Genomic DNA, 15,032 nt, shown 5'->3' with positions numbered 1-15,032 from the left:
CCACGTGACACACAGAGTTAAGCCTAAGCCACCCGTCCCACCACCTGCCAGTCTCTCTCTGCTGTTACCTCCACACACCCTTCACCACATGAACATCGTTGATTTTCTTCAAATACCCTACACTTCTTCATATACTCCCACCTTTGGACACGCCTCACCCACAGGCTTCTAATACTTTGGTGTAATTATTTATATCTGGCTGTGTTCTCTTTCGAAGGTGAGGGCCCTGTATTATTCATATTCATATCCCATTTCCCCACCAACAGTTCCAGCCTTGTGGATCCACTCAGCAGTTCATGCATTAACCCACAAGAATCAAAACCTTCCAAAGATGGAATGGGCCGCCTCAGGAGAGAGGGCACTCCCCCTCATGGGAGATGTGCAAGCGTCAGTTGTACCCAGGGCTGACAGTGATGCCAGAGAGGGGGCAGAAGACTGGGCAACTGACCCTCAGGAGCCTGTGCTATGCTCAGAGTCTGAAGGTCCCTGAGTACTGGGAAAAGGCAGCAGCGGCCGCAGGCTGAGGGGGAGGATGATGGACCAACATGGGTGGAGTTCCGGCGGCCCCCAGGGAGCGGGGAAGAGGGCTCTGGTGGCAGACGCCAGCAACGGGGCAGCTCAAACATAATGGAGCGTGTATTCGGCTTCCTGAAGTCCCTATGGAAAGCACGGTAACTCACTCTACTACAGTGTCTGTGCCATGCGCCATGCCAAATGATGCTTTAATGCATGGAGGGAGGCATGCACGGGTGCAGTGCAGTCCCTATAGATGAGATGTATGGTAGATGGCTTCCCTGCTAGCTCAGTTGGTAAAGAATCTGCCTGCAATGCAGGAGACCCTGGTTCGATTCCTGGGTTGGAAAGATCCCCTGGAGAAGGGATAGGCTACCCACTCCAGTATTCTTGGGTTTCCCTTGTGCCTCAGCTGGTAAAGAATCCGCCTGCAGTGTGGGAGACCTGGGTTTGATCCCTGGGTTGGGAAGATACCCTGGAGAAGGGAAAGGCTACCCACTCTAGTATTTTGGCCTAGAGAGTTCCATGGACTGTATAGTCCATGGGGCTGCAAAGAGTTGGACAGGACTGAGCAACTTTCACTCACTCACTCATGGTAGACAGTGTGTGTTGTGTGTGTTAGTCACTCAGTCATGTCCAGCTCTTTGTGACTCCATAGACTATAGCCTGCCAGGCTCCTCAATCCATGGGACTCTCCAGGCAAGAATACTGCAGTGGGTTGCCATTTCCTTCTCCAATGGTAGAGAGTAAAATAGCAGAAATTAAACTAAGCCATGAAAAATCTATTGGGTTGGTCAAAAGTTCATTGGAGTTTCTCTGTTACATTGTACAGAAAAACACGAACAACTTTTTGGCTGACCCACTACTTCTGCACCTATCTTTAGCTACAATACCAGTTCCAGCCCATGCCTTCCTCAAACACTTCTTCACTCCAAGGTTCTCAGGGCGCAATAGGCTTATGAAAGGTGGTCTGATGGAGGGAGATGGGTGGAGAAGCTAGGAATCAAGGTAATGTACTGTATTGCACCCTCCACCATGGACAGCTCCACATTTAGAGTCAGGAAAACCATATGACCCTCCAAGAAGATAGAATTTGTTCAGTTCAGTTGTCCCAGCTGTCTTTTTATGTAATCCAAATCTATATACTCTGGGTGGGCTGGGTATTTAAAAACCCCCAGCAATGACTATTTTGATTTCTGGTTTGATTTGAAATCCTGTGATACTGATGGAAAACCTCAGCTCAGGAAAATGACCAGCACTGGGGATAGCCAAGACTACTTTCCATTATACATTCACCAAAAGAGCAGTTAAAAATTTTGAGTTCTTGCCTGTTATAAAGTATGGCGAGAAAAATGCAAATTTTAGATATAATTTCAAAGATCTTTCATTCAGATCATAGTCATTTGAGTTTTTGTTTTTGTTTTTTGGCCGTGCCCCATGGCATGTGGAATCTTAGTTCGCCGACCAGGGATTGAACCCATGTCTTCTGCGGTGGAAGCACAGAGTCCCAACCCCTGGATCATCAGGGAAGTCCTTGGATCTTAGTCATTTTTGAAACAAGTCAAAGAGTGATTCCTTCCATCTTTCACTGAGATTTTGTTGGGCTGTAAGGCGAAGATGGTTTGGAGTAATTTAGCATATCATGAGCATCTCCTTCAATAAAGAGGTGTGTGAGGGACTCAGAGGTCAAAATACCAATAGAAAGCCAACAAACTGGATACGAAGGACAGTATCAATCAGGCCAAAATATCACCCTTACATCTAAATGATACGAACAATCAATTCCACAAGACAGAAGTGTGTTGTGCAATTATCTAGGTAATGCTATCTAGGTAAATGGCTCCTTTCCCCGTGCGTTGGGAAGAGCCCCTGCAGACAAAGGCTTCCATCGTAGGCTCCCTCCCCATCATACTCTATAAAAGCATTCTCTTGTTCCGCCAGCACTCAAGGAGCACCACAGATGTACCAGGGACTGTGCTGGGGATGCAGAGATGGATGAGACATGGCCATGGCCTGCGACACTTCACTCTAGCTAGGGACACACACACAATCAGGCTGCCAAGAGAAGGCAGTTGAAAAGGAGGTCTCTGTGCAATGAGTATCTGCATCTGAGGAGGGCGCAGGGTGTGTTGAATCATGCCCCAGGGAAAGAGGGCATGTCCAGGCTGGCTCCTCAGGGGGCCCTGACCAAGAAACTCAGAGGAAGGGCATTCCAAGCTCAGAGGACAACTGGAGCAAAGGGACAAAGCGGACTCCATGTACAAAGGACAGACTCCGTGTGCCTGGAGTGTAGGGTGTGTGGAAGGTAGAGCACAGAGCAAGGCTGGTGAGATAGGGAGAGAAACCCAGCAATAAAACCCGGCAGTGGTCAGAGAGCAACGGGAAATTAGAAGGTCCCAGAAGTGTGGTGGAAATGGAAGCAAAGACAAGAGTGTGTAGGAGAAGAACATATGTCTGGAGGGACTGAGCTGAGACCACTGGACTGGGTGGCCCAAGGGCCATCTGATAACTGAGCCAGGATGGGACAAAAGTCAGCACCCGTGGCTGAGGAATGACAGTTGCCCCTGAGAGGAAAACTGAGCAAGGATGTGAGTAGAGGGAGAGGCAGGAGGAGGGCGGGAGGAAGGTCTGGGGTTAGTCTCTGCAGACTTCTGTGTGTTTGTAAGCTGATGAGAAACCACCGGAGAGTGAGCACCCTGGATCACAAAGGGAGGAAGAATGAAGGAAAACATGCTCCAGAGAAGGGAGGGTAAAGAGGCCAGCCTGGGACAGAAAACACAGCCCTCTCCTCAGGACGCGGGGGAAGAGGCAAGGGCACAAGGAGGTATGGGCAAATCAGGGCAGGAGGGGACAAAGAGGAGGCAGATGGTACCAGGGAGCACTGAGGCCCCACCGAGGGTCTAAACCACAGGTCTGCTCTGATGCCCCAGCAGCCATTTCCCTAGAGTCTGAGCAGCATGGGCGCATGGCGAGCACTGGACAAAGAAAGTAATTCTAGGGAGCCCACAGGGAAGGAAACTCCCCTCTTCCCAGCCCCCCAGTAAGTCCCTGGGACCAACCAGAGTCTCTGCCCCGAAGAGAAAGGCCTAGTGACAAATGGGACAACTGCCAAAGCTCAGGCACCTTGTCTGCCTTCCAGGACATGAGTTAACTGCTTCAGCAGGAAAGCCGTTTACCTGATTCCACAAATAAATGTATCCATTTTTTTGCCTCTGTATATGGTGCCTGAGGATATTATCATGTGACAGGATGACATATGGTAGGACTAGACTAGGGAGACAGGGAGTCCACATCATTAATTAGCAAGTTATCTGTCCTCTTCTGGAAGGAACTTTCTTGGGAGCATAGAGTAATTTCATGGTTAATGAGGAAAATGATTGCCCTTCAAACAACAGGGTTGGGGGAGGGGATAAATTAGGAGATTGGGATTAATGTGTGTGCTCAGTTGCTCAGTCGTGTCTGACTCTTTGTGACCCCGTGGACTTTAGCCCACCAGGTTCCTCTGTCCATGGAATTTTCCAGGCAAGAATACTGAAGTGGGTTGTTGCTATTTCCTTCTCTGGGGGATCTTCCCGACCCAGGGATTGAACCCATGTCTTTTATGTCTCCTCTTTGGCAGGTGGCTTAACAGTTGCACCACCTGGGAAGCCCTAGCAGATACACACTACTATATATAAAATAGATAAACAGCAAGGTCCTACTGTAGAGCACAGGAACTATATTCAATATCTTGTAATAATCTATCATGGAAAAGAATACACAAAAGAATACATATATATGTATAGCTGAATCACTTTGCTGTACACCAGAAACTAACACAACATTGTAAATCAAGCATTATTCAAATAAGAGTCCTGTGATTTTACATCCTCTAAAACTGAGCCTCAAACCGGAAGTCAAGTATTTTGGTGCTCAGGTTAATTTCTACATAAACACCTAACTGGTGTCTGCGCCACAGATGAGCCTTAGCACGTGTCAACAGAGACTTGCAGAGGCTCTCTGGGAAACATCTGAAAATCCGTGCCTTGTAAGCATGTGCTACAGACCCAGGGCTGGCGTCTCTTACTAAACCTCAGTGTCATGCTGCAGGAGACAGGTGAACACAGGAGGACCCCTCACCTGCTTCCTTTATATGCTTGTAAATATCATCAGAGCCAGCAGAAGAGTACGGAATGTCATCGTGAGCCACAAAGTCAATCTGTCAGAGAGAGAAAAGAGTGACATCACCACAGGGATGGGGGTACATTTCTGCGATATGAAAATACATATTTTTAAAAACAAAATAGCTATGATAAAGCACTTTAAATAAGCAATTTAGGTCCCATCACTTCATGGGAAATAGATGGGGAAACAGTGGCTGACTTTATTTTGGGGGGCTCCAAAATCACTGCAGATGGTGACTGCAGCCATGAAATTAAGACACTTATTCTTTGGAAGGAAAATTATGACCAATGTAGATAGCATATTAAAAAGCAGAGACATTACTTTGCCAACAAAGGTCCATCTAGTCAAGGCTATGGTTTTTCCAATAGTCATGTATGGATGTGAGAGTTGGACTATAACGAAAGCTGAGTGCCAAAGAATGATGCTTTTGAACTGTGGTGTTGGAGAAGACTGTTGAGAGTCCCTTGGACTGCAAGGAGATCCAACCAGTCCATCCCAAAGGAGATCAGTCCTGGTGTTCATTGGAAGGACTGATGTTGAAGTGGAAACTCCAATATTTTGGCCACTTGATGTGAAGAGCTGACTCATTTGAAAAGACCCTGATGTTGGGAAAGATTGAAGGCAGGAGGAGAAGGGGACGACAGAGGATGAGATGGTTAGATGGCATCACTGACTCAATGGACATGGGTTTGGGTAAACTCTGAGAGTTGGTGATGGACAGGGAGGCCTGGCGTGCTGCAGTTCATGGGGTCGCAGAGTCAGACACGACTGAGCGACTGAACTGAACTGAAGGTAGACTTGAATCCTGGACTGGAAGGTATTTCCAACTGTCTTTGTTTGCATGAGGGCTTCCCTGGTAGCTCAGCTGGTAAAGAATTGGCCTACAATGCAGGAGACCCCAGTTTGATTCCTGGGTCAGGAAGATCCCCTGGAGAAAGGATAGGCTACCCACTCCAGTATTCTTGGACTCCCCTGGTGGCTCAGACAGTAAAGAATCTGCCTGCAGTGTGGGAGACCTGGGTTAGATCCCTGGGTTGGGAAGATCCCCTGGAGAAGGGATAGGCTACCCACTCCAGTATTCTTGGGCTTCCCTGGTGGCTCAGACAGTAAATCTGCCTGCACTGATGGGACTAGATTGGTTTCTTTCCTTTGCTGGTCTCTCTTTCTTCTCTTACCTCTAACAGTAGGTTTTTTTGGCCTTCTATTCTTCTGCCTCTAAAATCTCTCTTCAGAGATTTCATTCATCCTTCAGATTTTAATCACCTCTACTGTGAGGACCCCAAATCCTCATTTCCTATCTCACTGATGGCAATAGGCCCTCCCTCACACTTAAGTAATATATATATTTTTTATTTTTTGGCTGAGCCACACAGCATGTGGGATCCTACTTCCCCAACCAGGGATCGAACCCATGCCCCCTGCAGTGGAAGCCAGAGTTCTAGCCACTGGAGTGCCAGGGAAGTCCCCGACTTAAGTTATATTTTATATTGTAGAAATGAATTCATGTCTCTTCTCATTTGATTCATACAACCACCTTGTGAGGCAGGTAGGGCAAGTATTACTAATTCAGTTGGGTCATGCAGCTGCTGAAATGACAAAACTTGCCCAATTTTCCCAAAATCATCCTTTTCTCTTTTGCCACCCTTGCTGTCACTTTAAAAACCTGTCCAGAATCTTCACTCATCCTTAAAACTGGTGTCTCTTCCAATGGAGCCTCCCTTTTCTCATTTACTCAGGCTCCAAACACCCTAGAATCAGCCTTTTTTCTCTACTTCCTTCACCATCAATAGCACAGAAGTCACAAGTTCCGTTGGGGTGTGTACGTCTGTGTGTACTCACGTGAGTGCATATACCTATCTCCTCTTCTCCACTGCTTATGCCAAGTCCAGGGCCCCATAACCTGGATTACTAATACCAACTTGTATCTGACCTTCCTCACCACAGGCTCTTTCCTCTCCAGCCATCCCTCTGTCACATGGTGGGGGGACCTCCTTTAGCAGAGTTCTCTTTTTGTCATCCTCATACCTGCCAATCTTCACTAGTTCCTTGTTTCCTCCTACATCAAGTAAAAACTGCTTGCCTGAGGAATTCCCTGGCAGTCCAGTGGTTAACACCCCATGTTTCCAATGCAAGGGACACAGGTTCAATCCCTGGTTGGGGAACTAAGATCCCACATACCATGTGACATGGCCAAAACCCAAACAACAAAAAAAACTCCTTGCCTAAACTTCAAAGCCCTTTATTAAAAGGCTTCACTCCAGCTTGAGAGGTAAAGCAGCAGTTTAATTCGCCTGGGTATGGATTCCTGCTTCATCACTTACTTCATCACTTACTTCATCACTTACTAGCTGCAGAACTCATAACTTAGTGGTCTGTGCGCTCAGTTGTGTCAGACTATTTGCGTCCCTATGGACTGTAGCCTGCCAGGCTCCTCTGTCCATGGAATTTCCCAGGCAAGAATATTGGAGTGGGTTGCCATTTCTTCCTCCAGGGGATCTTCCCAACCCAGGGATCGAACCTGCGTATCCTGTGTCTCCTGCATTGCAGACAGATTCTTTACCACTGAGCCATTGTGGAAGTGGTAAGGATTAAATCAGAATTTCTCAGCCTTGGTACTAGTGACATGCTGAGCTAGATAGTTCTTTCCTGGAGGGGGAGAGTCTATCTTGAACATTGTATGAGGCTTAGCAGCACCCCTGGCTTTACCCACTGGATGCCAGTAGCACCCCTTTAGTTGCTTCCATTGTCAAATATCCCTTGGGGGCAAAGTTGCCCCCACTTGAGAATCACTGGATTAAATATTACAATTATGTAAAAGTGCTAAGAAGAATAAGTGGTACACGGCAAGTACTCAACAAATGTTACTGCCATTAATTCTGTTCTTAGTACTCAAGCTTAGTTGTCCTTCCCTCTCCAGTGGATGGCAACAACAACAATGTCTCAGGGTGGCCATGAGATTGAATGTGATTCCTGTAAGAGCAAAGCCCTTAGCACTGGGCTGGGTCCGTGGCAAGCACTCGATAAACGGCAGCCTTCACAAGCAGCCCAGTAACGTTTCACAGAAGTTGAAGATACAATAGATGCTTAGTAAAAATGTGTTCGTGATTGCTGGAAGTAAATCATATTGTAGTTTTTTCCTTTTTCTTTTTATTCTTGCTGGGAAATTGTCTCCTCGGCTATTACCCATGCACATTTATCAGCATTCTCTATTCTCTGCTGCATCGTGAATTTAAAAATAGAAAAGAAAACTCTTAGAACAGCTTAATCTTATTTTTTTGTACTGCTTATAAAAGGAAAGAATAGCTCCTAATGTGGGGCTTGTAGGGAGATACAAAGCACATAATTTCATGCAGATCAAAAGGATTTCTCATGTTTTCAACTAATAAAAATCTATCAGTAGGAGTCTCAGGGTCACACAATCAGAGATAGAAAGTTTTTTCCTTAGAGCCTGACCCCTGCCCCTCTGGATAAGATGTGTGGTCATTTGTTCCATGAAAAATGATGCCTATGACTCTATAAGCATCAATAACAATGGTGATAATGGTGATGATGTTTTTGGACCTCTTGCTTTGGGCCAGCCAGTGTGCTAAGGGTTTCACAACATGATCTCATTAGATCCTCAAAACAGCAGTTTACAGCTTAGGTGAGTTCAGTGTCTTGCTCGAGGTCCCACAGTTATGAAGGGATAGAAGCCACATGTGGACCCGAGTGGTCCAGCTCCAGAGCCCACAGTGAGGAAGCAGGTGGCTGTCGGTCCGCAGGTGTGAGCACAGGCCAGGCGCTGCGTCAAGTGACACCACACGACAGCGCCTGGAGTTAGTGCTTTCCTAAGCTGGAAGACTCCTTGGATTTTTCTGGGTATAAGCGGCTGAAACAGACGACTCTCTAATCCTGTTACTTACAGAATGTGGAGGAATAAGTACCTTGTGTTTTTCCAGAAACTCTGGGGTGAGTGTCCATGGAGCATCTCTAATGACTTCATCCACATAGCGACAGTGTCTCAGAGCTTCGTATCTCTCTGCTTCATTCATCACGGTGAAACCCTTGAATTTGTGAGTGAGGTCGTCACTGCAAACTGAAGCAGGTAAATGCATTAAATGCTGTTTGCTGGCCCAGGCCCTGCCCACAGCCATCCTAGTACAGACAAACTCCTCAGCTAGACGAAGAACTCAGCCTCGCTAGGTGTGTGTCATAATCAAACTCTTCATTTTTGTTCTTTTTTTTTTTTTAATGGGAACAAAGGATCAGTGAGGCAAGCTAAAATTCATTGGCAATGGAGAATTTTATTTTAGTGCTTACAAATGCATTCTCCACTGTGGCTTTTATTAAAATTATTCTCCACACCCCTGAATGTGACTTTTACATCTTTTTATTTCCTTATCCCACCTTTCAGTGAAAATTGCTATTCAGAAATAAAATGACCAAATGAACAGAGAAAAGACAGCAAGGAGACCAAGAGGCCTGAATTATTGAACGTTGGAGCAATGAGTTCTAATTCCTTAACTATATCATTGTGCTTAGTAACCCAAGTGTGATTCACATACACGCACATGTGCACACACACGCACACACACATGTTTCTGTTCCATGGATTGTGGTCCAGTCACTACACAATCAAGAGGAGAAAGTCACAAAATAGAATATATGGTCAAGCTGAATTCACCCTTCCCACACCACATCTTTACTAGATCTCAAGCTCCTGAATCCTCAAATGGGCATGATACTATCCTCCACCATCAGCTTTAGAAACGATTTTTTGAGGATTTACATATAAGTGCTTTGAAATAGTGGAGAAGGCAATGGCACCCCACTCCGGTACTCTTGCCTGGAAAATCCCATGGACAGAGGAGCCTGGTAGGCTGCAGTCCACGGGGTTGCTAAGAGTCGGACATGACTGAGCAGCTTCACTTTCACTTTCACTTTTCACTTTCATGCATTGGAGAAGGAAATGGCAGCCCACTCCAGTGTTCTTGCCTGGAGAATCCCAGGGATGGGGGAACCTAGTAGGCTGCCGTCTATGGGGTCGCACAGAGTCGGACACGACTGAAGTGACTTAGCAGCAGCAGCAGCAGCTTTGAAATAGGGACTTTCCTGGTGGCCCAGTGGTTAAGACTAAACCTTCCAATGCAGAGGGTGCAGGTTTGATCCCTGGTCAGGGAGTGAAGATCTCATGTCTTGGAGCCAAAATACCAAGACATAAAATAGAAGCAATATTGTAACAAATTCAATAAAGACTTCTAAAAAGTAGTCCACATCATAAAGTCCTTAAAAAAAAGTAGTGCTTTGAAATAAAGTGAGCAATAAATACTCTTCATTATCATATCCAGAATATATTTTTGTTGGCCAAAGCAGTTTTTCTACATGTCAGGAAGAAATGACATTGTGGCTACAGGCCCGGGTCATCAACATCCCCATCAGCATCTTATTGCAGCCAGTCAAACTAACCTGGCCGCTCCTGAAGACGAGGTTGTTTTCCTTAAGGCCTAATGTACATGCAATAACCTTACAAATTTTAAGTGTACAAGATGTTTTAAAAAACAAAAATACAGTAATTTTCTTGGAACCAGGTCATGACCCACATCCAGAAACAAATCTGGCCACAAAGTACAGCCAACAGCTGCACTCAGCATCCTTGGAAACCCTCCTGCTGCAGCCCTCACACGCTCTGTGTCCAAACCATCAGCAAAACCGCTGGCTCCCTCACAGCACACCGAAGCCACGTTCTCCTCACCACTTTCACTGCTCCCTGCCCGGCCCATTCACCATTCAAGACCTATCAGATGACATCACCCTCAGTAGTCGAACCCTTCCCATCTCCCTCAGAGTCAAAACCAAACTCCTTTGGCAGCCTATAGGCCCCTACCAGATCCACAGTCCCCTCCGGCCATTCCTTGCCTCTCTGACTGCATCTCCTATTGTGTTCCAGCCCCTGGCCTCCTTGGCTACTTCCTGAAGCCACCAGGAATACTCATACTCAGATCAGGGCTCTGCACTTCCTGTTCCCCAAACCTGGACCAACTGTGCCCCAAATTGCCATAGGGCTCACTCCCTCTCCTCTTCAAGGCTCCCCCAGCCACTGTATTCTAACTTGGGATCTGCCCCCACCATCGGCAGGCCTCGCACCTCCCCACCTTACTTCTTGCTATGGCACTCATCATTATATGATTGCCTTATTCGCTTATTGTTGGTGTTTCTCTACTAAAATATTAGCTCCTTGAAGACAGGGACTTTTGTCTGTTTCCTTTTCTGAAGGCCCATAGGAGACTCTTAACTATTTGTTGAATGCATTAACAGTGCCTGATATGTATAGATGCTCGATAAATGTTTACTAGGATTTAAAATAATATATGTATGTTTACCTGCAGGTATGTTCCAATATTCATGCACATAAGAGACTAGTATGCCTCTCAATACACGTGTGTGTGTCTATATATCTCGTATACATACTTCCTGTGATGATGAATAGACATACTCACAATACAACGTAGAAAACATTATAGTGTCTTACATTACCAACACACCATCAACCACGTGGCAGGCTCAAAAACCTCTTAAGTATTAGAATCACCTAAGGAGCTTTTTAAAGATGCCCAAGTTCCATGCCTCAAGGTTTAGATTCAGTGGGTGCTATGGTCTGAATGTGCCTCCCCAAAACTCATATGTTGAAATCTTAACTCCCAGATGATGATATTAAGGAGACAGGCCTTTGGGAGGTGCTCAGGTCACGAATGGCATTAGTACCTTATAAAGGAGGCCCCAGAGAGCTCCCTAGCCCTTTCACCATGTAAGAAAACACTGAGAACCATCCAGCTCTGTATCAGGAAGAGGGTCCTTGCCCGAAGACCATGTCAGTGCCTGGACTTTATACTCTTCAGCCTTCAGAATGATGAGAAATGAATTTCTGTTGTTTTGAGCTACCTGGTCTGTGGTATCTTGTAATAGCAGCTCAAATGGATTAAGACTGGCTCTGGGGCGGTGTGCGGGCAGCACTATTTTTAACAAGCTTCAGGGATGATTCCAAGGCAGACAACATTTGAAAGCCCCTGAAGCATATTATGAACATCTGGAGTAAACAGCCCAGCCTATGTCTGAATCACCCATCCCACCCAGCTCGGGGAGTGGGGTGTGTAGTAGGGCCATAATGACCATGTCATGTATTCATTCACCAAATGCACTGGGGTTTGACTTCATAGATAGGAATTATTTATGGATCAAGCTGTACAATTTAAAAATTGATCTATGGCTTTTGAAATGTTCTTAAAAGATTTTACTTTTTAAAAGACTAAAGGAATTTATTAAAAAGACTGCCTCAAGAATTGTATTACGCAAGAATGGATTTCAGATCCATCAATTTTCTATTTTAAACAACAGAAAACAAAGCCAAACCATATCCTCCCCTTCCTTTTGACCCTGCACCTGACCAATTCAGTGTCACTTTGAGACAACTGAGATAATGGCCTCCTGACAGAGCACAAAGAAAACAAACAACCTGTTTATGCCAACACGGGGTCCTATTTTCATATCCCAGGAATGACCTCAAGAAGCAGCTGAAAACGCTGACCAGTTATTGTCTAAACATTAATTACGCCCAAAGCGGCACTGTTGTTCTCGAGTCTTGGCAAATGCAGCCTGACGACCAGATGGAGAACTCTGAGCAGTGGCGTTCTGGGGGTGAATTCACTGAGCTGTCTGGGAGCTCCTACTGGAGCTAACCTATACCGGCAGCCCACTGTGCTCAAAATAAAATATTACTAATACCCTGCAGGAGAGAAAATATAACATGAGGAATGAATTTTCGAGCCCAACCAACTTGGGTTAGAATCCTAGCTCAGCTACTTATTACTGGGTAAGTTACTCCAACTCTCTAAACCTCGGACTTGCCTGGTAGGCCAGTGGCTAGGACTCTGCACTCCTGATGAAGGGGGCCGGTAGTCTGATCCCTGGTCAGAGGACTAGATCCCACATGCCGAAACTAACAATCCCACATGAAGCAACTAAGAGTTCACACGCCTCAACTAAAGATCCTGCATGCTGCAACAAAGACCCAGTGCAGCTAAATAAGTAAATAAATGTTTAAAATAATCATAAATAAAAATTATAAAAATCAAATTCTTTAAGCCTCAGTTGTCTGTCTTTAACACATGGCAAAGTTTGGAGAATTAAATTTGATCATCTGTGTGAGCAGAGAGGCATGCTCAGTAATGTTTGCCATGTTTTCATAGTAGCAGTGATCCAGAGCCATTTGTGGTGACATCTATTTGTTTGTGTTTTCGGCTCTGCCTTTTCCCTGCCCCCACTCCACGCACGTGCCCAGCTTCTCAGTACAAATTCCCCCACAGTAACTGTGAGGTTCAAGCTGCCGGTGGACAGCCTGTCTTTCTGACTGCTGTTTTCCCAAAGCCAGAGCTCTTTGGGGGGAATTCTGTAAGAAGACACATAGAAGATTCCTCCAAAAGAGGACGAGGTCCAAGGTCAGAGGGTCCCACCAGCAGCAGAGCCCCAGGAGCGATGAGGACACTGGGGTTCACCTGGCCACAGACTGCCAGGGCCTCACCCTCCACAGGCACAGTGGATTTGCTCCTTCCAAGCAATTTTGTGGGTTCAGATGATGAGAGCAATGCAAAACTCTCTGGGCTGGAGACTGGAAGCTCCTCTCCTGTTTCTGTCAACATCTTGCAATCTTGTTTGACTCCAGGGCAATGAAGAGATCCCAATAAGGACCAAGACTGAATCTCCCACCAGTCAGGCAAAATGGAGTCTTAGAGGAATATTTAATTTCAATCAAGATACAATAGAGCATAAGCCTACATTTGTAGAGTAATAGTTATGTCTAGTGGGTATAGTATTTCTATTATTGTTAGCTTTTTATCCCTCTCCTGGGAAGCAGAAGTCAGTATGTGGTAACTCACATCTTTACAAAAATTTTTCCAGGAGAAAAATTTTCTGATATAATTTTTAATTAAAAAAAATAATTTTAATTTCTTATCTTGGTTTTTAAATGGTGTGAGATTTTAAATTATAATGGAGGGGGAAAAGGTTTTATAACTGGATAGTTTCAATTCACTAAAATAATGCCCACAGGGAAAACGTGCATAAAAAAATTTCAAATTATCACTGACTCTGTACTTAAAAATTAAAAACACAGGTATTATGGTGCAAAAATCATGGCAGTCTGTGGTATCTGTTACTGCCTAAGGTTGGGAAGTAGAATGTAGTACCACCAATTATCACAGTTTCTATCTAGTCTTTGAATCAATAGTTACTACTTCTTCCAAATACTAAGTATTTCACCTGTTTGTGTCTGTGTACTTGCCCCAGTCAGAGTGGTTTCAAGAGCAAAGCCCATGCTCTCCCCAAGGGAATTCCTACAGCAAACCTGCCTGCATGTGTAAGGGGTCCACAATTAATACAGTAGGTTCTCTCAATTCACTGTCACCATTTTCTTTGGTAACTACATACATAATATTAAGAGTTTGCCTTTCAACCAACCATTTTATTTTATTTCTTAATATTTTTATTTATTTGGCTACACCAGGTCTTAGTTGCAGCACGTGGGATCTAGTTCCAGGGACTGAACCCAGGCCCCTGCAATGACAGTGCAAGTCTTAGCCACTGGACCACCAGGGAAGTCCCCAGAACATCTATTTTAAGGGACTCCCTAACTTTCCTCCCTATAGAATTTTCTGCCATTAAGTTGTTTTGTCAAACTCAAGATAGATAGTTTAAGATAGTCTTCAAACTAGGGTACACATACCCCTAGAGATACACAAAGGCTTTTCAAGAGGTATCCAAGCACTAGTAGTTTGAAAGGAATTGATTTACAGATCCACAACTTCTAAGAGTAGCCTTTCCTAAAATTAATGGGCTGGAGAAAGCCCTGTATCCAGAGCCAACCTTACTCTACTCTACAATAGAAAGCCATCATTTAAACCTTATTACACTGCATGGCAGGGAATTAAATCCTGAGGCCAAATCAAATAGAAAGCTCATTTATTTATTTATTTTTTAATTTAATTTTGTTTTTAAACGTTACAATATTGTATTAGTTTTGCCAAATATCGAAATGAATCCGTCACAGGTATACCTGTGTTCCCCATCCTGAACCCTCCTCCCTCCTCCCTCCCCATACCATCCCTCTGGGTCATCCCAGTGCACCAGCCCCAAGCATCCAGTATTGTGCATCGAACCTGGACTGGCGACTCGTTTCATACATGATATTATACATGTTTCAATGTCATTATCCCAAATCTCCCCACCCTCTCCCTCTCCCACAGAGTCCATAAGACTGATCTATATATCAGTGTCTCTTTTGCTGTCTCATACACAGGGTTATTGTTACCATCTTTCTAAATTCC

The 15,032-nt window shown here is 45.1% G+C and overlaps 1 protein-coding gene across 1 annotated transcript in view; it reads right to left on the bottom strand.

Moving 5' to 3' along the window:
- The window catches only part of PCYT1B (phosphate cytidylyltransferase 1B, choline), a 112,359-nt gene that overhangs the window by 37,899 nt on the left and 59,428 nt on the right, over positions 1-15,032 (bottom strand). The window contains exons 4-5 of the mRNA XM_055564107.1: positions 8,601-8,752; positions 4,633-4,711 (exon numbers count right to left, since the gene is read on the bottom strand). Of these exons, the coding sequence (XP_055420082.1) occupies positions 4,633-4,711; positions 8,601-8,752 (231 nt within the window). The remainder of the gene's footprint in view (positions 1-4,632; positions 4,712-8,600; positions 8,753-15,032) is intronic.

This window comes from Bubalus kerabau, chromosome X (genome assembly GCF_029407905.1).
Source record: "Bubalus kerabau isolate K-KA32 ecotype Philippines breed swamp buffalo chromosome X, PCC_UOA_SB_1v2, whole genome shotgun sequence".
Taxonomy (NCBI): domain Eukaryota; kingdom Metazoa; phylum Chordata; class Mammalia; order Artiodactyla; family Bovidae; genus Bubalus; species Bubalus kerabau.
This window is presented reverse-complemented; position numbering and strand designations above follow the sequence as displayed.